Source organism: Antedon mediterranea, chromosome 1 (genome assembly GCF_964355755.1).
Source record: "Antedon mediterranea chromosome 1, ecAntMedi1.1, whole genome shotgun sequence".
Classification (NCBI taxonomy): domain Eukaryota; kingdom Metazoa; phylum Echinodermata; class Crinoidea; order Comatulida; family Antedonidae; genus Antedon; species Antedon mediterranea.
In genome coordinates, this window is record NC_092670.1 from 5,357,086 (window position 1) to 5,384,841 (window position 27,756).

The 27,756-nt window shown below is 33.0% G+C and overlaps 1 protein-coding gene across 3 annotated transcripts; it reads left to right on the plus strand.

Moving 5' to 3' along the window:
- The first annotated feature begins 213 nt into the window (after positions 1-213).
- On the plus strand, positions 214-27,291 carry LOC140054345 (protein argonaute-2-like). 3 transcript variants are annotated; one of them, XM_072099319.1, is made up of 23 exons: positions 214-306; positions 3,522-3,831; positions 4,164-4,284; positions 5,541-5,722; positions 6,025-6,161; positions 6,393-6,524; positions 8,758-8,845; positions 9,287-9,370; positions 9,981-10,044; positions 10,362-10,433; positions 10,651-10,698; positions 11,159-11,281; positions 12,322-12,455; positions 12,744-12,928; positions 14,330-14,489; positions 14,884-14,974; positions 16,001-16,195; positions 17,018-17,152; positions 17,699-17,800; positions 18,635-18,834; positions 19,270-19,317; positions 20,182-20,211; positions 22,697-27,291. In XM_072099319.1, the coding sequence occupies exons 2-23, from the start codon at positions 3,587-3,589 to the stop codon at positions 22,803-22,805; spliced, it is 2,685 nt and encodes an 894-aa protein (XP_071955420.1). In that variant the 5' UTR covers positions 214-306; positions 3,522-3,586; the 3' UTR covers positions 22,806-27,291. The 3 variants fall into 3 exon arrangements, with proteins under 3 accessions (XP_071955420.1, XP_071955402.1, XP_071955411.1); XM_072099301.1 differs by having other exon boundaries at positions 220-372; XM_072099310.1 differs by lacking the exon at positions 20,182-20,211 and having other exon boundaries at positions 220-372.
- The last annotated feature ends 465 nt before the right edge of the window (positions 27,292-27,756 follow it).

Sequence of the window (27,756 nt, forward strand, 5' to 3'; positions counted from 1 at the left end):
CAATAAAAAACAACATGATTTATATACAATTGTTACTTATTATATGTAATAAATAATAAAATAGTAGTAAGTGACATGAATTAACATTCAAATAAACTTTAATAATAATTTTTATTTTTTACCTTAACCCAATATTATAATTTTGAATTAAATATAATTAAATAATATGTGCAAGTTGAAAGTATTTATGTTCACTGAAACTAAAAAATGGCTGCTCAACGTACTTGGACGATTTCTCAATCGCGAAGATTGATTTATTGTTGGTAGGCTTTGAACCACCGATACATTTCATCGATTAAAACCACTGTAAGAACTATACTTTTTTAACGATGTTTCCTCAACGTCAAAGATCTCAACCAGGTGCACCGTTTGGTATGTTGATGTATATTTAGGAAAGAAAATTGTAAGCCAGAGATGAGTGTTTTTGTGGGTGGGAGAAAGAGAGAGATGGTTGTTTGTTGTTGTTTTGGTTGGTTGGGATTCCCGTTGTGAGAGTGTGGCGACTAGTTACTGTAGGCCTAGGCCTACTGCATGTTGTTGTGATTGGCCATTGGCGTGATAGATTTGAGTTTGTAAACAGAAGGTGCTCCAAAATAATACCAAAATTAAACTGATGTCGGTGATTCCCTTTTTTTAATTTTTAAAACTTTGTATCATAAAATAAATAATCATATTCAATGATGGCAATGAATTGTTGTTATAGCCTATCTATAACTAGGCCTAGGCCTATGTATATTTTCGCAATGGTTTACAGTATTTACCTTGAAATGATCAACTGAGAACTCACGAAAGTGTTGAAAAATTACATAGTAGCATAATTCCATTCCATTGTTCATTTACGTCATTGTTTCAGTCATATCAGACGGGTATTGTTTTTTTTTTATGTTCGTTATCAGCCTAAAATGATATGACCAGGAAGCTGTGCAAATTTACACATGCTCAGTACTATACGCCTAGACGACGAAGAAGAATGACCGTCTACATTTAATTGATTAATTGTTTTAACATCAGAGAATTGATTAATTGTTGCTGAAATATTTAGTGTTTATCCTGTTTTCCCTTTAAATTTGTTGCTTTCTCCAACGGATTAATTACAAATGTTTGTGAATTTTTCATATTTTCACTGTAACACGGTAACAAGTGACAGAAAATGAAAATAAAAACAGCATTTAAAAAAAAAAAATATTTATTGGTTTATTTATGTAGCAGAAAACACAAAATACTGTATAAATTTATAAAATATTTACTGTATATTTTTCCCACAACTTTAGTGGGGAAAATATGGTAATGGTATACTTTTTAAAATAATAATATACAATATTATACAGTATTCCGAAAATACCATAATTATACATCGCAGTAAAAGGCTTTTGAGAGGTATATGAGAACCATAGGCCTATTGTTTTGGTCTTATGTTTGTGTAACTCTTCATTAGACATGTTATCTCAAAAAGAAAAGATTATGGTCAATGTAAGTTTATCCAGGTAAGCTAGCTCATAGGCTACTAACACAATTTTTTGTTTCTGTAATTTTAATGTCTTCATCACTGTACATAATACTACCTGATCAAACCAGTGATTATTAAATGTTTTTATTTTATTTGTAGTAAAATTTCAATCACATTATATTTTATATTATAATTTTCATTTCATTATCAAACAATAATTTATCAGCAGTGACATAATTTCCATATATAATTTGACTATTGATCTTGTTGAATGAATGCCCCGCTTTGATCTGAAAGTCCCATAGGCAAAATTAACAATCATTTACAGCCCATTAATTTCTATGAGTGCATGCTCAATTGATTTTTTTTAAATCGTCACCTGCACTTTCAAGTTTGTAGCCTTTTATCCTATTTGAACAATAATAATGTAATCTATTACACTATATATTGTGTTATTTTGACACACAGAGTTGAGTGAAAGAATCTAGCCTCAATAATACTATAACATTGAATCTCTTGGTACAGTATATCCTTCAAATGCAGTGTGATGAGAAATCTCCCCACACAATATGTATTGGCAATCACTCCACAAAATTCAAAATATAAAAGAGACTTAATGAAACTGTTGATCTTTTTTTTCAATGTGAAACTCAACCAAACTCGCACTACATCATGAATTACACCTTGTTAATATTTTAATTGCATAACTATTTGATGTCATTGAGGTAAGATGATACTGTACTTGTTCTCATCCTGGTCAAACCATACATTCATTTGTTATGATTAAATAATAAGGTAATCTTTAATCAACAGCCTGGTGATTTATTTACAGTATCATGCCATTTCTGATGTTTCACTGATCACTATTGAGTATTTAATATTTATACTGGCTTCCAATTCCGTTTCACATAAACTAAAATAGCTCTGCTCACTTTCAAGTCTATCAAGAGTGTAGCACTAGGTACATTTCCAGTGTGCTTTCCTAAAACTTACCCACATATCATCTCTTACCTGGTATTCATTTGACAACACCTTCTTGAAGAACAGCGACCACAAATAAATGGAGTTCAAAGGCTTTTTCTACCCTTGTTCCTAAAATCTGAAATGGGAGTATGGGGTATTGCTCCGGAGAGACCAATGTAAAAAACTATATTGCTATTTTTTTTCTACCATTAATTAACATGAATCTGATGTAACATTAAATACAGATTTTTGGTTACCACCATACGGTTGGCATAATTATTCTAAATCTTTACTTTGCCAAGTTTGTTTGCTAGCACGATAGTTATATTCAAGTTATCATTCTGAATATTTTGGTGTAAATAGGTACTGTATATTTCGGTCATTAACAACTTCACAAAAAAATCTGTGGCAATAATTTGTAAAGTACTACACTCAGTTTCTGGGTGCTTTCATTATTTTATTGTCATTGTGATCATTTAATCATTGATTTTGTGTGATCATCAGCAATTGTCAGATAGACATCATGATTTAAAAAGTTATTTAAATTTGTTTATCACCATGTTTGTAAATAATTATAATTCAAGATCATAATTAATACGTATTATTAATAATTACTGCTTCGTGATCATGTGATCATAATCTTTCGTGTATCATTTTGATCACATCATTTGAGACAGTGAAAGACACAATGAGGTCATTTTATAAACTGATGATAATGTTCATATGTGAATACTGATCATTTAATTGTATCATGGGATCACACTTTAAAAGATGTAATTTATGTGTGAGCATGAGATCAATTTTCATATGATCATAAATGTGTAATCATAATCATCATAGATAATAGTAATAATAATAAAAATTAATACTGTACTGTTCATGAAATCATACACAATCCTAAAATGGATTTATTATTTTTTGAGTATGCAATCTTTTTTTAATGATAGGATTTTACCATAATATTCATTTGTTCATGATTAATACATTTGTGATAATATAATATGGACAGTGCCTAACTGGATTACTAACTGTAAGTATATTTTTATAATAAATTAGATGTACAGTACTGTACTATACGTCAACAGTAAAAATGTTGTTTCTATCTCTTCAGTTCCGGTCCCACAAACCGTGCAATCGCCTGTCGCTCAATCCCAGCCAGTTCCTCCAGAGCAAACAATGGCTCCTACAACACCTCCTGCGGGTACCACCACCACCACCACCACAGCAGGAGCAGTAGTTGACAGTCCTCTTCCATCGCCACCATTAGAGGACATCCCGTGCCCGACGCGTCCAAATGTTGGAACTCAAGGTCGACCCATCGTGTTACGTGCAAACCACTTTCAGATCCGCATGCCAAGAGATGACATTTATCATTATGATATAACGATACTGCCTGAGAAATGTCCCAGGAGAGTCAACAGGTAAAATGGTTTTATTACAATTTCTTATTTCAGACTTGTTGAGCAAGCCTGTAGACAGAGGTTTTATAGGATACAAATAAACCCTGTTTTCCGCATTTGCCATTTTCACAATATAGGCTAGACCTGCTGTATTTAAAGAAATGTTGTGGCCATCCTGCGCCTTCTCAATTGATACATTTTAATATCTCTAGGCCTAAATCAATCTCTCTATAGATATTAAGTCTGCAGTGCAGTGCAGTGACTACCATCAGCTAACAGCATTGAACTTACCAACTTCTATTTAATAGTCACTAGTTTTAATGTCATCATTATATTTTTTTCTCCAAAAATAGAGAGGTTATAGAAACCCTAGTCAAACAGTGCTCTCCAAGAATATTTGCCAATCTGCGGCCAGTATTTGACGGAAGAAAGAACCTATATACAAAAGAACCACTACCAATTGGTAATGATCCGGTAAGTTTGCCACTTTATGAAATATACAAATTAATAATGAATGTTTATGATGAGGCAAATGGGGCAAAAATGTTCATGAAGTGAAAAATGAATGTATATGACATTTCATTTTTACAGAATGAAAATATTTGCCACATTGCACGAATTTACGAATTTTGCATTTGGTTATTTGTTTTATAACACCTACCATGAATTATGTTAACGAACAACATATTTCTAGGCCTGGCAAGTGCCTCCACTATAATGACACAGCAGGAATTCATATTGGCTTGTTTTTATGGTGTAGGAAAATAACCTTAACTTTCTTAGCAGAAACATTGAATTTCAAATAACAATTTTAAATGGAGATCATACTCTGTTTAAATCAGCCTCAGGGTGCATGGTAGAATACCATATATACTTTAAATCAGTATGCAATTTTAACTTTAATTATCTACTATTGACCTTTAGTCAACTGCCTAAAGTGTTATGACCTTTTGACCCCCTAAGCATGTTGAGTTTTTTAGAATTATGTAATATTATTTGATCAACACCCATTTGGAAACACAGTTGAGCAAAAATTAAATTATTTAATTATTTTAAAATATACTATTATTCGTTTGGCATGAGAAAATTCTGGCTGCATCATTAAATACAAACCATTTATTCAGGATTTAAAAAAATAAACAATGACAACATTTGATAACAGACTATTTATGTATTAGAATTGAAATAATATTGTATCTGATATCATAACAATTAATACCATCATAAATATTGTTAGATAAATATTGATAGTTATCTAAATATAGTAAACTATCTATAATCATGTGCTTTAATAGTTTATTTTGATCTCTGTCTATTTTATTATAAGGGTTTGTATATTATGTGTTCATACATGCATACATTTATATTTATGCGGTATCAAAATGAAGCTTACCTGGATAAACCGTAGTAGAGCACTCCTGGACCATAATGGACTAGTCAGCAACCACCTCAACTTGGGGTAGTATGGGCTACTATCAAAATAATCAGAATTGTACTAGGACCAATAATAGTTTGATGATTCCTTGTAAAATATTTTTTTTTCCATTATTTAAAAGATTAGGATAGTTATTGACATTGTGACGAGAGGATTTTTCCAATAGAGTGGACCATGTGCGCAACGCGAGAAGCAAACAAATAATTAAAATGGCTCAACTAGCTGCTTTTGAGGCACTAATATACCAGAAGACTGTATAATGTTTACCATAAAAAGAAATTTCATTTGTGTTTAGGTTGAAATGGAGGTGTCTTTACCAGGAGAAGGACGAGATCGTTCCTTTAAAATATCACTTAAATACGTAGCAAAGGTTAGCTTAAAGAGCTTAGAACAGGCTCTTGAAGGCAGGATCTCTCTGATACCATATGATGCAATACAAGCCATTGATGTAGTTATGCGCCACCTACCATCTATGACGTAAGTACGATGAAAAGATACAAGAAGAACCACTTAAATAGAATTCTAAAGCTCTGTCCACACTATCAAACTAGTGAAAAAAGGTGTGATGTGCTCAAATATGGTCCATATAATTATGGGCACATCACATTTTTTTGTCACATAAAGTTTGATGGTTTAGACAGAGCTTTAGGCATATGTAATTTAAAGCGTACGCTGACAGATTTTGTAGACAGAGCCTCTGGACTCTAACGAGTACAGATACATTATGGAAAAGGCTCGTATGAAGAAGTTAAACCTATTTATACATTTTGTTTCTTCAGGTATACCCCAGTTGGTCGATCTTTCTTCTCGGCACCTGAGAGCTACAATCCACCGCTTGGTGGCGGTAGAGAGGTTTGGTTCGGGTTTCACCAGAGTGTGCGCCCTTCCATGTGGAAGATGATGCTGAACATCGATGGTAGGTTACAAAAAACGGTCACCCCTTTTTAATAACAAATTTGTTTGAATGAATGGGAGACCATCTGATAATGTTGGTTCCTTCAGAGAGTGTCATAGTGTAGTAAGTATTGCTATAGGAAAAGAGTAAGGCTGCCTATTATGAATTTTCTCAATTTCCAATCATTATGATTATAGTTATATACTTGTGTAAAACATTTTCCATAGTTTTGTGTATATATTTTGTTAACAGTTTCAGCAACTGCGTTCTACAAAGCCCAGTCTGTCATTGACTTCATGTGTGATGTCTTGGACATGAGGGAACTGAATGAAAGACGACCATTGTCTGATTCATCAAGAGTTAAATTTACCAAAGAGATACGAGGTAAACGTATATATTATTTCTTCATACCTTTTTAAATAATAATAATTCTTATATAGCGTGTATAAAGCAAGCTCTCAATGCGCTGCACATTATTACCCCAGGCCTCGAATTTGGGGATTTTAGGGGCAAGGCCATTTGGCCTCCGGTTTTCATTGATTTTAGGGGCACCAAGGCCAAATGGGAGGGCACCAAGGCCATTTGTTTTAAATCAAAGGGGCACCAAGGCCAAAATCAAAAAATATTTTAATAACTAGGCCAAAATTTAAAAATAGCTTGTTTCCGGTGGAATTTTTTTCAAAAAAAAAGAAAAAATTCTACCCGCAAAATGTTTTGGAGATTTCCCCCTATTCATCAGATTGCGTAGTAGTAGTAGGACTGTCTACAATACATCTTTTTGTATTTCATATAAATATTACGTGTATTTACGATACATATAAATAATAAATAGGTACGATGTTCAGCGTTTATAGTTTACCGTCCTGTGTTGAATGTTTCGTTTAGTTTCAAATAATGCGATAAAAAGGCATGTGACGCCAACCAAGTAAGGCCCGGAACAGGTATAAAAACCCTTATAACAGCAAGCTACTCAGCCTTACTTAGCTAGCAGCCGACGGAGAAAACATGATACAAAAACAATTTGTTTGTAGGCCTTACCTACAACTATTCATACACAGAGTGTTAACCACGGTAAAAATCAAGCCAATGACATTATGTAGTAGAATATAAATTTTAGTTATTTTCCGAGTTTCGATTTCTGAAGCTTTTTTGTTAGTACTGTATAACCCATATGTATAAGAATTCAAAACACGGACGGACACCGACCCCTTTCTCTCTCTCTGTTTAGCCTTCGGCACGTGTATTCTGGACTATACCATTTCCTTGAATTCGGTAAAAACGCGTTTGGTAATTTAGTGTACGACGTTGTTAAACAAGATTTTTCGATGATCTGTCTGCTGGATTGAGGTGGGTGCGATAAAATATAAATATGATATACTTCCAACGATCTTCGGGTTGAGGTGCAGGTTTAACTTTGGTGCTAAAGGTAAACACCCCTAATTTTACACGTATAATGGACTACACCATGCAGGAACGCACATGGTATTTTCTTCTCAGAGGGTGCGTGTACTACAAAAGGAATTGTTTTTCCAACGATCCGATCCTTCGCGCGTACTCTCACACACGACGTTGTGAGTAGTCTAGAGTAGTGTGTGAAATTTCTTATCAGAGGGTGCGTGTCCGTCAAATAGAATTGTTTTCCCAATGCATTGAATTGCGTGTGTTCGACCGGATCGGCGGCGGGAGAGGATAGGCTAGGCTAGCTAGGAGTGCATGTAATTTTTTTTATCGAAGGCGGCTAGCTCGATTATTGTGCGACTTTAATACTTTCAGTAACCTCCGATCGAGGAACGTTTTTAGCTTGATTATTAAAAGTTTACACCCCTGTATTTTAATGTACTATCTACACCATGATTTACCACGCACGGCGGCCGGGATGATATTGTTTTGGTTACCCTATTGCAATGTTCGATGTTTTGTTTACTGTTTGTGTGTATTAATAAATGCGTTTAGGGAAATCCCCTTGCAACGAAGACAGGCGATTGTTTTGCGTCTCGTCCGAGTCGTGTAAACAAATCTTCTTGACATTATTTTCTATCTAATTCAGTGGTTTTTATTGTGGTAAAACTCGGAAAGGGCACTCGCGGCCAACGCAAAAAAAAGGGCAGGCCAGTAGTGGCCGTGGGTGCTATTTATTTTCGAGGGCATTGAGGCCAACTGGGAGGGCACCGACGGCACTGGCCGCGGTGGCCGCGGTAAAATTCGAGGCCTGTTACCCTGGTCATTGTTTGGATCAAACACGTATGGAAACATACTCACATCAAATTACAGCTAGTTGTGTCTTGATCAAACCGGTATCACCCTGGGTGGAGAGAGGTAAATGTAAGTAAAGTGTCTGCTTAAGGATACAAGCAATGTGGATTCGAACCAAGATCTCACAATCAGTAATTCAATGTCCAACACATTGTGCCATACACCCTCACATGAAACGTTTTTTATTTGTACAAAAATGTCAACAATTTTAAGTTATCGTAATGATAGTTATTACCTACAACTTATTGAACCTCGAGTCCTCTTATCTTCAATATTTCCAAAATATTCATAATGCTCACATAGCATTTTGAAAAGTAATTCACTGTTTTCAAGCGCTTCATTTATTGACATTTTTTCTTTGAAGGACTTAAGATTGAAATAACTCATTGTGGATCAATGCGAAGGAAATACAGAGTGTGTAACGTAACAAGACGACCAGCACAGACACAGACGTAAGTCAGCCAAACCAATCATATAAGTATCCTCCTTATGGTTGTCAAGTGTAGATTAATGCATGATTTGCGTGCCATGGATTAGAAACTAATTTGAATTGAGCAATAGAGCAGGAGGATGAACAAACAAGTATTCAGGTCTCCCTCAAATTAAGACAACTTTTTTACCCAGATTTTAGTGGTCTTTTTGGTGTCTAATTAGAATCACTCTAACTTAAGACCAGAACTAGTCTTTAAGTTACCATATTTAGAGGGAAATTAAATGTCAAAATGGTTATCTTGCTTCCTAAATTGAATTTGTTATCATTATCATTGTCATCCTCAGCGCTATCTTAATTATATTATATTATTATAATTATCATCTTTGTTATCATTCACAGATATAAAATTTGTGCAATTTCAAGATCAATTTGTTAAATTGTTTTGTTTCTAATGATTTAGATTCCCACTTCAACTTGATACAGGACAAACTGTAGACTGTACGGTGGGCAGATATTTTATGGAAAAATATCACATACGATTGCAGTAAGTATTTGTTATATCAACTGTAGTGAGAGGGATGATGAAGGAGGACATCCCCAATGGAGTACCACGTTCTGACGTCCCAATAGCACTTGTTAATTGTAACGACCCAAGCGTTCAGTGACTCAAACCACAATTCCTACAGCGGAGCTAGAGTGGCCTACCATGTGCGGCAAGCAGCGCCAGCCTGTATAGAAAGAAAACGTTAAGTAAAATTGCAAAAAAACATACTTTTAACTACATATCTGGTGTACCTTACCTTTATTTACAAGCTAGATGTATTGTAAAATAATAAAGATTTGGAAGTAATGTTCGGTTAAAAATGTACTGCTGCTGTTTTGTATGTTTTTTATATATACCGAAATAAACAAATAAATATTCACCATTGAATCACAGACTAACAAAATTCATTGAATGCTTAGGTCATCTCATAACAAAGGATGTCATGTGGTATTGTGACGTCAGCACCGTGATACTCTATAGAGACCTTTTACATTCCTATACGTTATCCTGTCAATGTGTTGGAGTGGCATGTCTACTGTGTCATGATTTATTATTAGAAATATTAGAAAAATTAATATTTCTAATAATAATTTTTAATATTTCATTACAGATATCCACATTTGCCTTGTTTGCAAGTTGGACAAGAACTAAGACACACCTACCTACCACTTGAGGTAATCACTCTAATTGTTTTCTTGTCTTGTTTCATTATCAGATAACATTCAACAAAAAAGTTTCTCTTTCTCAAGAAAGAGATTTTGGAACAGCACATGAGAGAGTGCCATGTTACTTTGAATCCTTTAGAAGGGATGTAAATCTGTTTGTCCTGTGTATATTTAATGCACATGTATAAAGAACCTAATTTGAATTTTGAGAATTTTGACACAAGAATATTATTAAAACTAAATTTGCATATTGTGAAGTAGTCTAATGTTAAGATTAATAGTAGTATAAAAAAATCCATATTATTTTTTTAATATTTCCTTTTTAGGTGTGTAACATTGTGCCAGGTCAGCGCTGCATTAAAAAACTGACAGACAGCCAAACTTCCACTATGATTAAGGTACATTTGTTTATTTTATGATGAACATTATTTTTAGTTATCATTTGAAAGGTTAACCCTACAGCTTCATTACTTTGAACTGCCCTCTTGTAGAATTGATGTGAATAGGTGTACAATTAGATGAGGTGGTTGTTGAGTATAACATACACCCTAGCTACTGTAATTTATTATTACTGGAAGTGCTTAGAAGTAAAGTTTATTTTCATTTTTTTTTCAGGCAACTGCTCGCAATGCACCAAACAGAGAAAAAGAAATTAATAATTTGGTAAGTGATTATAAGTATAAATATTTAGGTTTTAGCTATTGTTACCAAACAAAAGCCACACCTGAATGTATCTTGATAATGAAAGTAATTAGAACAACAAATGATATTTATGCTTCAAACCTGACCTAAAACTTATTTTAAGACCTTCCATACAGCCTAACTTCAACAAAGTACAACCTCAAGAAACTTCCGGGTACCTAAAAGCACTGTTTTACATGGTACACATTCAATAAACGTACTTGGATGATAATGTAATCTTAAGCCTTAAGCTATGTCTACACTATCAAACTAGTTTGACAACAAAGTGTGATGTGCCCAAATATGGTAGTGACATTCTCAAATATGATAGTGGTATGACATCATCATGTCCACATCACATTTTTTTGTTGCATAAAGTTTAAACTTTATACAGTGAGTTGCTTTCATATTGATTATCATATATATATTGCTTGTTTTGTAGTTGCAAAGGGCAAAGTTCAATGAAGATCCATTTATTCGTGAATTTGGAATTAATATTTGTAAGGAAATGACACAAGTGCAAGGTCGAGTTCTTCAGCCACCCAAGCTCCAATATGGCGGAAGGGTAAGAAACAACATTTCTTTCTGTCCAAGCCTGTCAGTAGACAATGGGTTCAACCGTTCAAGCAAGCTTTTCAACTAGAAACCAGCAACGGAAGTAATGGTAATCAGCCTAACTTGGCTAGCTTGTGATGATTTTTGCCCCTGGAAAAATGAAACCTCTCATGTATACTTCCTGAAGGAAAAATTTATGATTGTGTAAATTATTTAATCTTTACACAATATAATCAAAATGCATATTCTTTCGGAAAAAGGGATGCCAAATAATATGCTGTTGGTATATAGATAATAAATAAATATCTTTGCAATTTAAGTGGTTAATTTTGTAGGTGCCGTTATTTTCGCCCATCAGTGGTTGACAAAAAAGTTCACACTGTTGATAAGAACGTTCAATCTTTCAACTTATATAAATAGTCTTCCTTTTACAGCTCATAAACATTCATTATTTGTATGCCATAAAACAACCATAACAACAAAACCATACCCACTTAACACCTTGGATAATGACAACAATTGTGATTTGGTCAATAGGAAATTGTGGACATTACTTTTTGCAGCTTCAGAAAACAAAATTTATTTATTTATTTATTCATTTCCCAACCAACAGTGAGCTCATGGTTCACCACTTACAGGAGGGAACACAGACAAACACGAACATATACAATAACAAACATTAAACTAAACTACTAACAATGTTACGAAACTTACGGAAATTATTACTAAAGATATCTAACTCAGGGTTTCTTAAAGTAAAAGAATTATAAGTTTGACTTAATCTACTAATAAAACCATTTTTTAAAACATTTACTCTACTAAAAGGAATATGAAAAGTAGTATTTCTTCTAAGACGACGACTAGGGACTCTAAGATAAAGTTACTAACTAAATTACAGTCAAATAAAGAATTAATACATTTATACAAAAAAACAAGATCAAAAAAGGTTCTACGAGACTCAGGAGATCGGACATGGAAATTCATTACATTTTCTAAAATTTAACCTAGCAGTACTTAATTCAACTTTTACTTGATTTTAAATTTCTCTAGTCTCTCCAACAAGCTTATCCTAATGGTGGTGTATGGGATATGCGAGGCAAACAATTTCATTCAGGAGTGGAAATACGGGTTTGGGCAATTGCCTGTTTTGCACCTCAACATCAATGCAGAGAGGATGCCCTAAGGTAAGTCATATTACTGCAGTAACTTTTTTTTGTATGATATGTAAAGCTCTGTCTACACTATCAAACTTTATGTAACAAAAAAATGTGATGTGCCCATATATGGACATGATTTCATATCACTACCATATTTGGGCATTTCACTACCATATTTAGGCATATCACTACCATATTTGGGCATACCACTATCATGTTCACAATCCATCTGAAACTTATCAATCACTGGTACCCCTACAATACAGTTCCTATCTAGGCATCAGACTAAATGAACATTTTTCTTACTTGTTTCAGGAACTTTACATCGCACTTACAGAAGATTTCAAACGATGCTGGTATGCCTATAATGGGACAGCCATGTTTTTGCAAGTACGCCAGCGGTGCCGACCAAGTTGAACCAATGTTCCGTCATCTCAAGAAAAACTTTCATGGTTTGCAGTTGATAATAGTGGTATTGCCAGGAAAAACGCCTGTCTATGGTAAATATAAAATATATTGGTCGTTTTGAACAATCCAAGAAAAACGCAACTGAAGAACACATTAAAAGTAACACACAGTTGTGCAAAGTTTGTATTTCACTTGAACATAATTTTGAATCGTGACACTACTCATAGTATGTGTAGTTGCGATTTCCTAAGTTGAGAAAAACACTGGCGCACATTATTCGCTTATTCAACTCTAGTAGCATGTGTGCAATATTCCTAATCATGACTAGTTACATATCATTTTCATATCAACATGAGTTTTCTTCAGTAGGCATGATTACTCTTGCGTAACTATTAAGGCTTGAAATTTTTTATACTGCATCACTTCTCGGGGTCAGGACTTAAATTTCAATGAACTTACTGTGACCTCCATCCACCCATATTATATACACTGTATACATATGTATACAAATAATGAATGTTTATGAGTGTAATGGTACAAATAATGGCACGAGGTGAATGATGAAAGGTTATATTTCAACGAGGCGATGAGCCGAGTTGAAATATAACCTTTCATCATTCACCAAGTGCCATTATTTGTACCATTACACGAATACAAAACATTCATTATTTGTTTTATATAACATCTAAATAAATTCTAGTTATTTGAATCAAATAAAAGGTAGCCCTAGCCAAAGTTTACTACATTTCATTCACACACATTGATTAAAAACAGTAACATTTCGTTTTAAATAATTTTATATTAAATGTTATATTTATATGGATTTCGTAAACACACCTACTTTTGTGTTAATTATGTCAACAAACGACCAAACAATCCTAGGCCTAGCAAGGCTAAAACGCCTAGGCTAGGCCTAGCCTAATACTAGCATGGCCTAGGCTAGACCTAGTAGCCTAGTACTAGCTTGGCTGAAAGGCAAAACTTCGACAGACAATTGGAACTTATCTAAGCTAATTATGGTTTTTCCAACAATTCCACGTCCTGTAGGGATGTCCCCATTAATTAATCAAAATCCTAAAAACGATCTAAAGCTAATTTAAATGCCTTTTTGAATGAAATTAGTACATAATGTCCAAATCATACACAAATATCTGCTGCTGTTGCATATCTCGCGGTGGTGTTTACAAATGAAACTCAGACCAGACGACAGGTGGCGCTGTTGTATTTCACAGTACATAGCCGGCCATATCATAGGATAATTTGTGTACTAGATTTTTTTTCATCCGCGAGACGTTTTTTTTTCGTACACAAAAATGTTTCAAAAAGTACTATTTAACGATTGTTGAATAGTGCGTACTATTGCACGCCATGTGACCCACATTCGTCCAATCAAATGACAGGAATTTATTTAGGTGTTATATAATATATGTTATTTGATGAGTGTTATTTGAAGAGTGAAAATAAACGACACAAAAATTATATTATTTTCACAGCTGAAGTGAAGCGAGTTGGCGACACATTGTTAGGGATTGCCACTCAGTGTGTACAGATTAAAAATGTAAACAGGACATCACCGCAAACATTGTCCAACCTCTGTCTGAAGATCAACGTTAAATTAGGAGGCGTCAACAATATTTTAGTTCCTCAACAAAGGTAAAGCTCTGTCTACACTATCAAACTTTATGTGACAAAGGAATGTGATGTGCTCATATCTGGACATGATGATGTCATATCACTACCATATTTAAGAGTATGATTGCCATATTTGGGCACACACTTTTTGTCAAAGTGTGATAGTGTAGACAAAGCTTAAGTCAGTATAGTATAGATAACATATTTATTTATCACCAAGATGTGTATGGCAAAGAGATGCATAGTGGTAGTTCATTTGGAAGACTATTTAACATGATATAGTGCTGATGTTTTTCTGTTAATATATGCTACCCATCCAATTACAGAGTTCAGATCTGGTCAATGTCATTATGTACTTTAAAATTTGTTCTTGCTTCCTATGGCCCTACATGAACTGTGTTATTTTGTTTTTCAGGCCGGCAGTGTTCCATGAGCCAATCATCTTTCTCGGAGCTGATGTCACTCATCCGCCTGCAGGTGATGACAAGAAGCCCTCTATTGCTGCTGTAAGTCTCAATTTACATTCAGTTAAACTAGTTGTTATTAGCTGTATTAAAACTGTTTCATTTACGTGGGTGAAGGCTTAAAATACAGCTTTGAATGGGTAAAGAAAAGTTTTTCCGGTCACTTCATCCACTTCTGGCTGACACAAACTTTACATACATTGTAATATTGGAAGCCTTCTTAAGCTCTGTCTACAACTATCTAACTAGTTTGTGATGTGTGATGTGCCCAACTATATTAGTGATATGACATCATCATGTCTATATATGGGCACATCACATGCAGTTTGATAGTGTAGACAGGGCTTTAAACCCTAATTTTGGTTTGGCGATGGGCTTATACCAAAATGTAGTGTATTTGTGATGGACACACGGACCATTTATTATCCAAATTAATAATTATTACCTCCGCCAAGGAAGTTATGTTTTCACCCCTGTATGTTTGTGTGTGTGTTTGTGTGTGTGTCTGTGAACAGCCTGGAGGCCACAGTTTTTATCCGATTCTAACCAAATTTGGACACAATGATCTATGCCCAAAAAGCTCGGACGAGTTCGAATTTGAGGGGGAAAGGTCATAGGTCAAGGTCACAACTAACAAAAAACTATTTTACTGCCTAGAGACCACAGTTTTGATCCGATTCTCACCAAACTTAGCCACAATGATCAATGACACATCATATAATTGTGGTTAAATTTTGAAGGGTCAGGATCAAAGATCAAGGTCCACAAAAAAAAAAAATAAATAAAAAAATAATAAAAAAAAAAACCCTCAGTGGGACTTGAACCAGCGATCTCAACTGTGAGAGGCTGGATACATAACCATTACACCACACTGTCATCCACAACTTTGTAGTGTGCAGTTAACATATTTACACTTAGAACTAATAAAAAAAAATGTAAAAAAAAAATATTCAGGGGGCATTTTATGTAGGGGAATTTTACAGTAGGCGGAGGTTTGTACTCTCGGAGTACCCTCTAGTTTTTTATTAAAATTAATTGATTTTACGAAATAATTGTTACAATTGTTAGGTGGTCGGAAGTATGGATGCACATCCGAGTCGTTACTGCGCAGCTGTTCGCATCCAACAACACAGGCAAGAGATCATTGTGGATTTAGCTAATATGGTGCGGGATCTGTTGATGCAGTTCTACCAGTCAACAAGGTTTAAACCAACCAGGATCATCATGTATCGTGATGGCGTCAGTGAAGGACAGTTCCTACATGTAAGGCATTTTGTTGTCTTCATCCTGATCATCATTATTTGTATTGTGTTAAAATTATGTCTATTTACTATGTACTGTACATTCTTATATCCAAACATTTATAAAACCCCTATTTAAAATGCTGTGTAATTTTCTTCTTATCCAAGATTGATCCTTCATCATTAAAGTATGGGTTCGCCACTGGCACCCATATCAGCTAATTTATTCATGGTTTCAAATCTGAACACCAAACCCTCCTTACAGAATGTAAATAATTTGGGGTCTATTTAAAAAAAAAGTTTTCTCATTCTCACAGATTTCCTCATCTTTATCGTTTCAAATTAATTAATTAAATTTCAGTATATCACCGGGCAGTTTAGAATTAATGTTCTTAGCCTGATGTGTTTATAAATATATATATATATTAGTTTAATTAAATATGAAATGAAAAAAGTGGTGGGAGACAGTACTGTAAGCAAGTAGCTTTAAGTCAAACAAATAATACAGATTCTCAATCTCATATTAAAAGGAAATAATTACCGCAGACATAACATATTGAAAGATACTGTAAAATCTTAATGTAAAATAAATTCATAGTATTGATACAAAAATTATGAAATTATGACGAATAACAAAAAAGAAACTCACATACAACCATACAAATCATGAAATATACTTATAATCATTTTGACAAGTAAATAAGTTAAATAATATAGCACTATCTAATCATAATTGGTATTTATATTATGTCATACTTTCTCTAGTACTATTTCTACATTATCACTGGACTGTAATAAAGTGTCTCTCTCTAGTATTCTATCATTGTACCGTTGATTCTCATAGGTGCTCAACTGTGAACTGCGTGCATTACGGGAGGCTTGTATGTCATTAGAGGTCGGTTACCAGCCAGGTATTACGCTTATTGTTGTACAGAAACGACATCACACAAGGCTGTTTTGTGCCGATAAAAGAGAACAAGTAAGCCTAATTTTCTTCTTCTTAAAAAAAATATATATATCATGATCATAAAAAATGTATTTAATTATTTTTGCCTCATCTAAAGATTCATTGGCAGACATAATAAAACAAGAATCCATGGAATATTTACTTTGGAAAAAAATTTATTGATTAAAATTAAGAAGACAAAAAATGATAGCCTAGGCCTATTATAGCTAATCACCAGATCTGAAGACAATCATAGTTAGTCAAAAAAGATGATGTTACTTCTCCAAACTGTTTCTTCAAATCAATTAGACTATTTTATTTTTTAAACTTTTGATTTAAACCTTTCATCTCCTTTTTACATTTACTTCAATACCCTATTGGTTAACCAGCTCTCAATTCACTGTAACTTCAAACGACCTAAAAACTACGCTCAACATTATGTCAAGACAAACTGTCTCATCGGGATTCAACTCGGATAGCATCGACAAGTTCAGATGTTTCGGGCCTCGTCGTACGATGCTATCTGAGTTGGCCTTTGAGTAACATTATTTATATTATAATTTTTTTTTTTTCAAATAGACTGGTAAAAGTTTTAATATTCCTCCTGGCACTACAGTGGACACTGGAATCACCCATCCCACCGAATTTGATTTCTTTCTTTGTAGTCATGCAGGTATACAGGTAAGTTTACAATGTTACTCTGATTTGTCTACTGAATTGCAGGCCAAATTGCAACATTTTTATATTATATTGGACAGATATGTTTAATAGACCATTTTATGTGTTTTGCAAAATTACATGATTCACCCGTGTAAACAGTAAATACATTAAAGTACATATATTCCAAGAGAACTGAAACCAATCATGCATATCCTCAGTCGTGGGTGGATTTTCATGTTTATGTTTTTCATAATTCATGGAATGAGCCAATCTCAAGTGTACATCATTCACCCGTGTGCACATTAAAATTCATATACAGTTTGGTATATATATTTCAAGAAAATGTTTATGGCTACCTTATCGAATAGTCATGAAAATACTGTATTCGCGGCATTCATTTCATATCATTTCATTTATTTATTTGACCAACAAAACATAAAAATACAATGTACAAAGATGAATTGGTCAGGGACTGCTAAAGTAATACGATTACTGTAACTACAAGAGTCAGCAGTCCCATGATCTTAACTAAAATAAATATATAATTTTATGAACAAATAAAGTATAAAGCTGTGAGTATACAGAAAAAAAAGAACAAATATGATATACAAAAACATTTGAATAAAATATACAAAAAAAAAAGAATCAAACATAATTATCAAGAAGGAAAGAGTCAATAGATGATAAAAGATGAGGAAAAGATTCAGTAACAGCTAATTGGCGTAATGAGGAAGGTAACTGAGACCACCAAAGTTTATTCAACTCATAAACATTCATTATTTGTATATATTTTGAGAACACCAGTAATGTTTCAATCAATTTTGGTTTTTAATAAATAAATTGTTATCTTAACAGGGGACAAGTAGACCTTCCCACTACCATGTGTTGTGGGATGACAACGAGTTTACAGCTGATTCTCTTCAGACGCTAACATATCAATTATGCCACACGTATGTGCGCTGCACTCGTAGCGTGTCAATTCCAGCGCCCGCTTATTATGCACATTTGGTAGCATTTCGTGCACGGTATCATCTTGTTGAGAAAGATCATGACAGGTAAGATCTGAAGCCTTGTCTACACTATCAAACTTTATGTGTCAAAAAAGTGTGATGTGCCCATATATGGACATGATGATGTCACATCACTACCATATTTAAGCATAGCACTACCATATATGGGCACATCAAAATTTTTTGACACATAAAGTTTGATCGTGTAGACAAGGCTTTATGTTCTCTCCTTGGAATGTGCAGGAGCATTCTTTTGCATGTTTTCATTTCTCTTTTCTTCTCTTTGACGGATAATAATTCAAAAAGGTATTTGGGAGCGCTAGAGAGTAGGAATTTAAATATGAACGAGGGACTCCACAGGTAATGTAATACTATTGAAATTGTTGGAGAACAAAACTTACTTGGGAATTTCATTTATCGACTCCAGAGAGAGTTAAAATCATTATCAGTAAAATTAATCTTATGTGTTTCTGTTTACAGTCCCAGCCAATCACGAAACGGTAGCTATGTAGGCAGTGGTGGAGACAGGTAAGCTAATTAAGATTTTTGTTTGAGTAGAATTTTTAATAAGTACTTTAATCCAGTTTTTTTAGTCTCAATTCCTTTGTCCCAAAAGCTAACTAACACACCATGTTAACAATAAATCTATCGGGTTAATCACACATAGGTGTATCCTTTCCATTTGATTGATTGATTTTGTATCTCGTGGCGTGCATTATTTTCTTCCATTCTCATGATGGGAGTACATTGCACATGTTCAGGTTTTTGTGAATATTTAAAGAAAGTGGTAATATTCTCTAGGCTAGTGAACGATGTTTTATGGAAACCCACCTGTGTTCATCATCTATATCTTCTCTGCCTACAACCTAATTCCTAGTGCATTTTTTAGTGGCCTAGCCTTTGACATTTGATTCAAAATGGAAACCGTGGGTTAATTGAATAAAAATTAAATTTAAAACAGTAGGTTTATTTTAATACTTTATCTATAATAATAGATAATTATATAATAATAATACTAATCTAAATAGGTTTGTAAAATAAATATAATATTTTCTGTCTTGTTTTCACTGGATGGGGTTAATATTTTCATACTTTGAAATCCAAAATGGAGTCTCTGTATTATTTAAATATAGACCTTTAAATCTTAACAAGACTAACCTCTCATTTTTATTATTTCTACTATTATGTAATTGTAATTCCTTAATTTTCCAATATTTAAGATATCTGTATATTTTTTCATGCTAACAACATTGTTTGAATTTTGGATAATATATAGTATAAAACTAGAAAATAATTTTATCTTAATATATTGTTTTATATTCTAATTAATGTAACTTTAATGCGCTTTAATATATATATACAATGTACACATTTCATTTTCATCCCAAATAGTAGTCCTGGACACGAGTCACCTACTGGAAAGTGAGTCTAATAAAATACATTTTGTACTCTAGAGGGCATGTTTTTTCCTATTCTATATATTCTACTCTAAAATACCCATCATGCTCCTTGTGTGGATCCCTATGCTTTCAATTTTGCGATGACAATGACCTCCTATTTAATACTTTTTGCTTTCAGTGAACTTGCACGACTTTTTTTTTTTTTTGTACAATGGAATTCAGTATTCAGCTTTTGGGTTGAAATTCCAGGTATCAGTAAACTTTGTATAGCACCCTCTAGTTTGGCGTTTGGCTCAGTATATTTTTTAGGAAGCCTACAATTATCTATACAATATCAACTAAAAATAAATAAGAAAACTAAATCCTACCAGCCCAATTTTTCTTTGTTAGGCTTAAATTTACATTTGCCTTTCTTGTTTTTATAATGGAATTTCTGTTTCGCAAATACTACTACAAGAAGCATAAGAAACATGCTCACAAGCCAGTCAGAGTTGTGATAGCTTCGCCACAAGGCTAATTTCCAAATTTAAGATATGTCAATTAATGAATTTTCTGAGATCAATACATTTTACTGACTACTGAATTCTCCTCATTTGCATCAACCATCTACAAACTGAAAGCACCCCATATACTGTATACTTCCTAAAATAATAAGATAACTTTATGATGGTAAATTAATAATATAGCAGTTGATGGTTTTCATTAATGGCACTTTACACACTAACATCCTCTATATTTACATTATGGTGCTTGAAAAAGATCTTGATCTCTTTACATTAATGCATGGCTTGGTAATTAATACAAAAATGATGTCTTTTATTATTAATTCATATATAATTTGTTAGTCTAATAAATAATGCAAAATTAGTACATTTAGAATGTCATTTTTCCTGAAAATATTATTCTGCTAACTTCTACTAAATTCTATAATTAAAATAATTAGTTATTCGTTCATAGATAAATGGGATTCTATAAAATGGTGCATTATTTCTACTACGTCATCATTCTTTATTTCGCCATTAAAAGTAACTGTGAATTTAACATAGTTAAACAATAAGACAGTCAGTTGGAAATGTAAGCAGGCAAGGATAACAAATACCAAAACATTGCAGGCTCAATTATCCGTCCTTAAAAACCATTACACTATAAATTAATTCTATACAAATATATTCAAATTATATTTAAATTAAAAATGTGGCCTTTTATTAGATACTTGTAGTTAAAAATATTAAATTTAATATTAAGCAATTTTGTAGACTCATAAATACAACTTTACCATAAAGCTTCTAGTAATAGTAACTAGTGTAAATAATAATTTAGTAGGCCTATAAATGCATTATTAGTATTAGTAATTTAGCAATCTCTATCATTTATTCTTTTAGGTAGTTCCTAGCTACAGTAACTAACCATGTGTATGGATTTCTACATCATTTGACACCCTTAGGGTTTTCATATCAAATTCAATTATATTTAACCATAAAAATATTGTTAATTTAATTATTGTGTTTTTTTATAATTTTAAATGTAAAAATATGAGGTAAAATTTAAGTATGGTAATGAATGTGGAGATGGTACAAAACAATATAGAACATATACCTACGCATGCTCATGTAACTAATACCCTGTTCACACCTGCAACAAGTTGTAACCAGGTTTGCATAGTGTGAAGACAATTTTATAAAAATTTATGATGGGACACCTATGAAATCTCAAGAGAAAAATACACAGATTAAAGGCCTGTTTGTTTGTTCTGCATTGTTACTACACGAGAGTGTATTGCTCTTGAATTAATCACAGTAATCAAATAGCGTACAACTATGCTTTCTCCTGAGATTTCTCATGGTTTGTGTCTGTATGTTTGAAAATGTGTAATAAATTGGGAAATCAAATCTGGTAACAATTGATGTAAATGTGAAAAGGGTATAATGTTGACTACCATCACTACTTGAATTGTAACTACTTTATATCAGTATGGTTCATGAAAACACACACACACACACACACATGATGTAACTACTTTATATCAGTATGGTTCATGAAAACACACACACACACACACATGATGTAACTACTTTATATCAGTATGGTTCATGAAAACACACACACACACACACATGATGTAACTACTTTATATCAGTATGGTTCATGAAAACACACACACACACACACATGATGTAACTACTTTATATCAGTATGGTTCATGAAAACACACACACACACACACACACACACACACACCCATGATGTAAATGCAATTCTCTATGTGTATAATTTGTACTACTACCTAGTTCTTTCATTTATATGTTTCTGTAATGTTTAAACTGTTTGTACTATGTATACCATGTATCTCATTCTTTTTAAATTATAATAATTATAAATTGTTTTTTTTTGTGAAACATGAAACCATTAACAGTAGTACAATCTTGATTGTAAATTTATTAACAGCCGTATTATAATTATAATCATTATAATTTGAGAGTAATCAGTAATTTAATACTTTCTTTCAGTGGGGAAGGAAGCCAGCATTCTCACAGTGGGAACGGCCGTAGTTTTACTGACATGACACGATGCGTACAAATCCACGAAGATCAGCTGAAAGTAATGTATTTTGCATAAGTCAGAACGCAATAAAAGAAAAGTGTCTGTAGCAGAGGAGGTTAGGATATTGAATAAATAGCAGAGGGGGATGGTTTATTTTTTGGAAAAGCTATCACACAGACAATGTTTGAGAGTGGAATTTTGAACAGAGGCAGGTACTTATTACCTGTGAGGTAAATATGTATTACACCATTTTCACACAGATTATATCTTATGGTTTTTCCATTTTAATGTTCAACAAAATTAACATACTGTCTTAAAACTACTGTACGTTGCAAACATTTCACCAGTGAAGATAGCATTTTCTTCATTGAATCATTTAAAAAACCTTTCTGTGTGAAAACGGTGTAATACCTCCGAATTAGTTTCTAATGAAAAGAAAGTCTTGCAATACTTATTATCTGTACATATGTATATTAGTTTAATTAGCTAGAGAGAGTAATTACTGATTCAAAACATTCTATAGATCGCAAGGAGGATAATGTTACACCCCTTTTACACTGCCAAGCTAAAAAGAACCTAGTGTACAGAAAGCAATATGGCGTAAACTTTTGTAAGCCAATGGAGATTTATATACGCGGCAATGCCAATCAATTTTTTTAAATAACTTGAAAAACAACAAAGTTCACCACTACATAACACACTCTGAGAATAAAATAGGTATTAACTGACCAATCATGCTAATAAAATAGCGCGCAACTATTCTTTCCTCCCGAGATTTCACAAGGTTCGCGTATGCGTGTGTGAAAACGTGTAATAAGTCGGGAGATTGTTGTAAGTTGTAACAATTTATGCAGATGTGAAAAGGGTATTACATAACAACTCCGCAATTTTCGCTGGCAGAGTAAAAGGGGTAATAGTTGCGATTGCAATAAAGTGAGTGAGTATTTTTGAAGGAAGTAACAATAATGTTATAAATGTTCTATAGAGGTAATATATAAGTTTGGGGGTTTTTAATGGTGGTGTGTAATTAATATATTGAGTGTCCGAATCCTTTTAGCAATCGTGTGTGCCCATCCTCAATTTATGGCACAATTTGGATTCTAGTTTTGCAGTATGTGTAATTTTTTTTTTAGGGGTTGTAAGAGTATACATTTTTATCATCTGGTCTAACAATTACGTTTTATAAATATAAAATAAGTGGTCAGCAGGACCAGATAAAGGTTAAGTACTGTCCACAATAAGAAATTGACCACCTGATCAAGTGAGCAGTTCTACATTTTAATTGTATATTGATTTTATTAATATTCAAAATTTGCTCTGATTTGAGAACGGTTCACTGAAACCAGGTGGTCAATGAATAGTTTAACAAAATGAAAAATTTATTTATAGTGTATATAACTCCCTTTACTGTTTATTAGAATGTCTATTACTTTGTTAAAAGTGTTAATAGCAAATTTTCTATGACTTTTGGACTGTTCTATTCAGCATAATAGGTGATTACAGCAATAGTGCGTAGAAAACATCTGCTCATACATATTTCATATAAATAGGCACACCTGAAAGGCCTGTACATTTTTTTAATACTGTTACAATGCAAAAAAATTTACATTAATTTCATTTTAGGACTTCATTTTTAGGCCCTGGGACCCCACTAATTAATCCTGGATCTGCCACTCAGGGTAATTGGTGTAGTTAAAGAAGTTATTGTAAAATGTAGCAGAGCCGATGCCAGGTTTGGTATCAAAATTGGAGGCAGACAATGTGGAATGGGGTTGTGTGGTCGTTCATGACTTCCAACTGTGTACAAATTAACGTGATAGAAAGTGTATCATATTAAAAATTTGTCAGATTTCACCAGACTATGTAAGGTTTGCAAAAATGTGCAGATGTTCTTACGTCCTATTGCTGTCACTGAATCTGCTTTAGTGCAATGAATTGACCTACTAAGCTTAGCAGAATACCATAAATACATACTGTTTTAATAAGTTTAACATTTTTACAATACATTACATCTATGCAGATGATGCACATAAACATAAAATATTGTTTAAATGTATGTAAGTATAGTATAGTAGTAACCCTCCTTTGGCACACCTCTATTCAAGCGACACCCCTATTAAAAGTCCTAATTATGACCCTATCAAGGGTCCTAATTGTGACCCCTATTAAGGGTCCTAATTGTGACCCCTATTAAGGGTCCTAATTGTGACCCCTAATAGGGGTTCAACTGTTGACAAGATCAGTTGCAACAAATTAGCAATCACAAATAAATCTTATTAATAATTATAGCTTTTTAAAATAATATTGCCATGCATATTTATTATAATGCTGCATATTCTGTAATGTAGGCATCCAGATTTATATTATTTTTTAAATTATGAATTTATTTTGTAGCATAAAAATCATCATTTTAGCATTGTTTTTATGTTTAATCTAGACAAACTGCACCACATGTTTTGTTTAAAGTGCACCTAATGTTTAAGTTTAACCTTTTCAGGATGTTTATGACTAAAATGTCAAGCAGTTGTTGCTCACTGGCTAAACCCAGGGCACCAGAGTTTAAGGGGCCCCAGATGAACAGCCTCAATGCAACTACCCAGCATTGGAAGGCCCCTTAGGTGTACTAAACCAGTGGCCTTTTCCCCTGTGTTACGCCACTTGTACAGTATCTGCACATGAATACAAACCAATCATTTTTGCGATAGCTGCCTTCACAATGCTCATTGCTACCTCGATATCAAAGTTTTATTTGCACGATATTTTGCATTGCATAATTGTCACCATCGCATCGTGCCATAAAATATCATTACGTAAATATGACTAGAGAAGCAGTAGAAGAATTTAAATAAGTATTTTAGGTACTGAACAGTTTAATAATGTTCAAATTGAATACTATTGCAACTACTGTGTTTGTATGATAGCAAGGGAATTATAGGGAGTACTGTATCCAATTGTAAATTTATATTGAACAATTTAATGATGTCATGATTATGATTACTTTGTAATCATAAGTGTTTAAGCTTGGTTCCCACTGGGATGTAAGAACAATGCAAGCGAGTTGGCCAATGAGAAGAGACAGTTTGAATGATACATCGCTTGGGATTGGTCAAAACACTTATGTTGTGTTGTGTCCTAGTGGTAGTCCAAGCTTTACTGTCAATAATATAAAAAAACTTGAGTTACTACAAACATAACTTAGGAGAAAATATTAATATTGTTTTTCTCCCTGCTACGAAGAAATCTGTTTTAATAATTAATGTATTGTGATTGCAATACTAAAAATATGTAGGTTAATTTTCATATTTCATACACTTATTTCTTTGTAGTTTAAATGCAATTCTGTGGCGATTTTAACAGTCATTTTATCGAGGTACTTGTTTGGTACTGTGCACAGTACCGGATCCACAATTTCATTTTAGCTGTAAAAATGGAGTAACTAACTCCTAGCGCAACTTGTCTGTTGTAGTGCGACTAAAGCCATATTATTATAGTGGTCTGTACAGGCCAGATTGTGGACCACAGCTGTACAGTAGGCAATATTTTTAATTACAAAAGTTATATATTAGTTTCTTCATCCGTCGACCATTTATTAAACAATAAATATTTAATTTAATTCTCTCATCATGTTGTGTTTAAAAATACTCATTGTTTGGGTAATATACATTTTTTGTTTGGTGTTTATTTGCGGTGTTTTAGATAGGCCCCACATAATTTTATATCTGTATATTTAAAAAAAATAGCAATCCATGAAATATGTATATTTAAACAGATGTAATGCAAGGCTTTACCTTGCAAAGTAAAATAATTTTGTACTGAAAAACATATGCCAACATTATGGGAAAACAAATTGGAAATGTGTTATATGTAAACAGAAAAATATTTTGTACAAAATTGTGAATTTAAAGGATTATTCCTAATTGTGAATTGCCTGTTCATGAATCGATCACAAAATTTAAGATTTATTTAGAAAATTTTATATAGAAAATAAAAATGATCATGGAATCAAAATGTTAATATAAATGTTTATTTAAATTTTAAGTGGTAATTTTGTATGATTTTATTTTATAATCTGGGAATCCCTGTACACCTAAAAAATAGATTTAAATGTAATGGTTGAGTAACTTCATTTAATAACAAGCTGTTTTGTCCAAAATTAATGTTTGGTTTCCATTCTGTATAACCCTTTCAGAACACTCATTTTTTATCCTAATTGCTAACTCTTAAAAAGTGATTTCAATTCCATAATACACACTGGTTGTATAAATCACGTTTGAAATTAAACTTAAGTACCATGTCAATTTAATTATTGCCCTTGTTTGGTATAATTTTATAAACACATTATTTGTTTCATACCCAAACATTTATAGGTTCTAATGACTTGTTCTACATTAGGGATTGGTACATTATAATTAGTTTTTACAACCGTTATATAAATTATCTAATAATTTTTGTTGTAAATGAAAATATTATTGTATTCTATTTATATCTATCGTAGCGATGTCAACTAAGGGTTTGGGTTTATTTTTTAAGTATATGTTATTAAAACATTTTATGATATATAGATGATTGATTGATGGATTTCATTCGATATTGAATTAAAATAGTAAAATATAAAAAGTACATAATTAGACCTGTGGTAGAATATGCTACACCGGATTGGCACCCAAACCTTAGCGATGAACATACCAATGCTATTGAAAGAGTATAAAAACGTGCGTGTCGAATCATCTTCAATTATGTCTCATATGACGCAGCTTGTTCAAATTACAACCCCTTAAGGAACGAAGAACTGAATTATGTATTAAGTTTCGTACTTCTTTACTTAATTCTGAATTTAAAGAATGGTCACCACCCCTAAGAGAAGAAGCCCATAAGTACAATTTAAGAAATAGGAAACACCATACGATCCCCAGTGTCAAAACAGAATGATACAAACGTAACCCCATTCCCTACCTCGTAAATATTTAAATAACCGGGCCTAATGCATTTTACTTTTAATTCATATTCGCGGGGCAATTTCATTTCA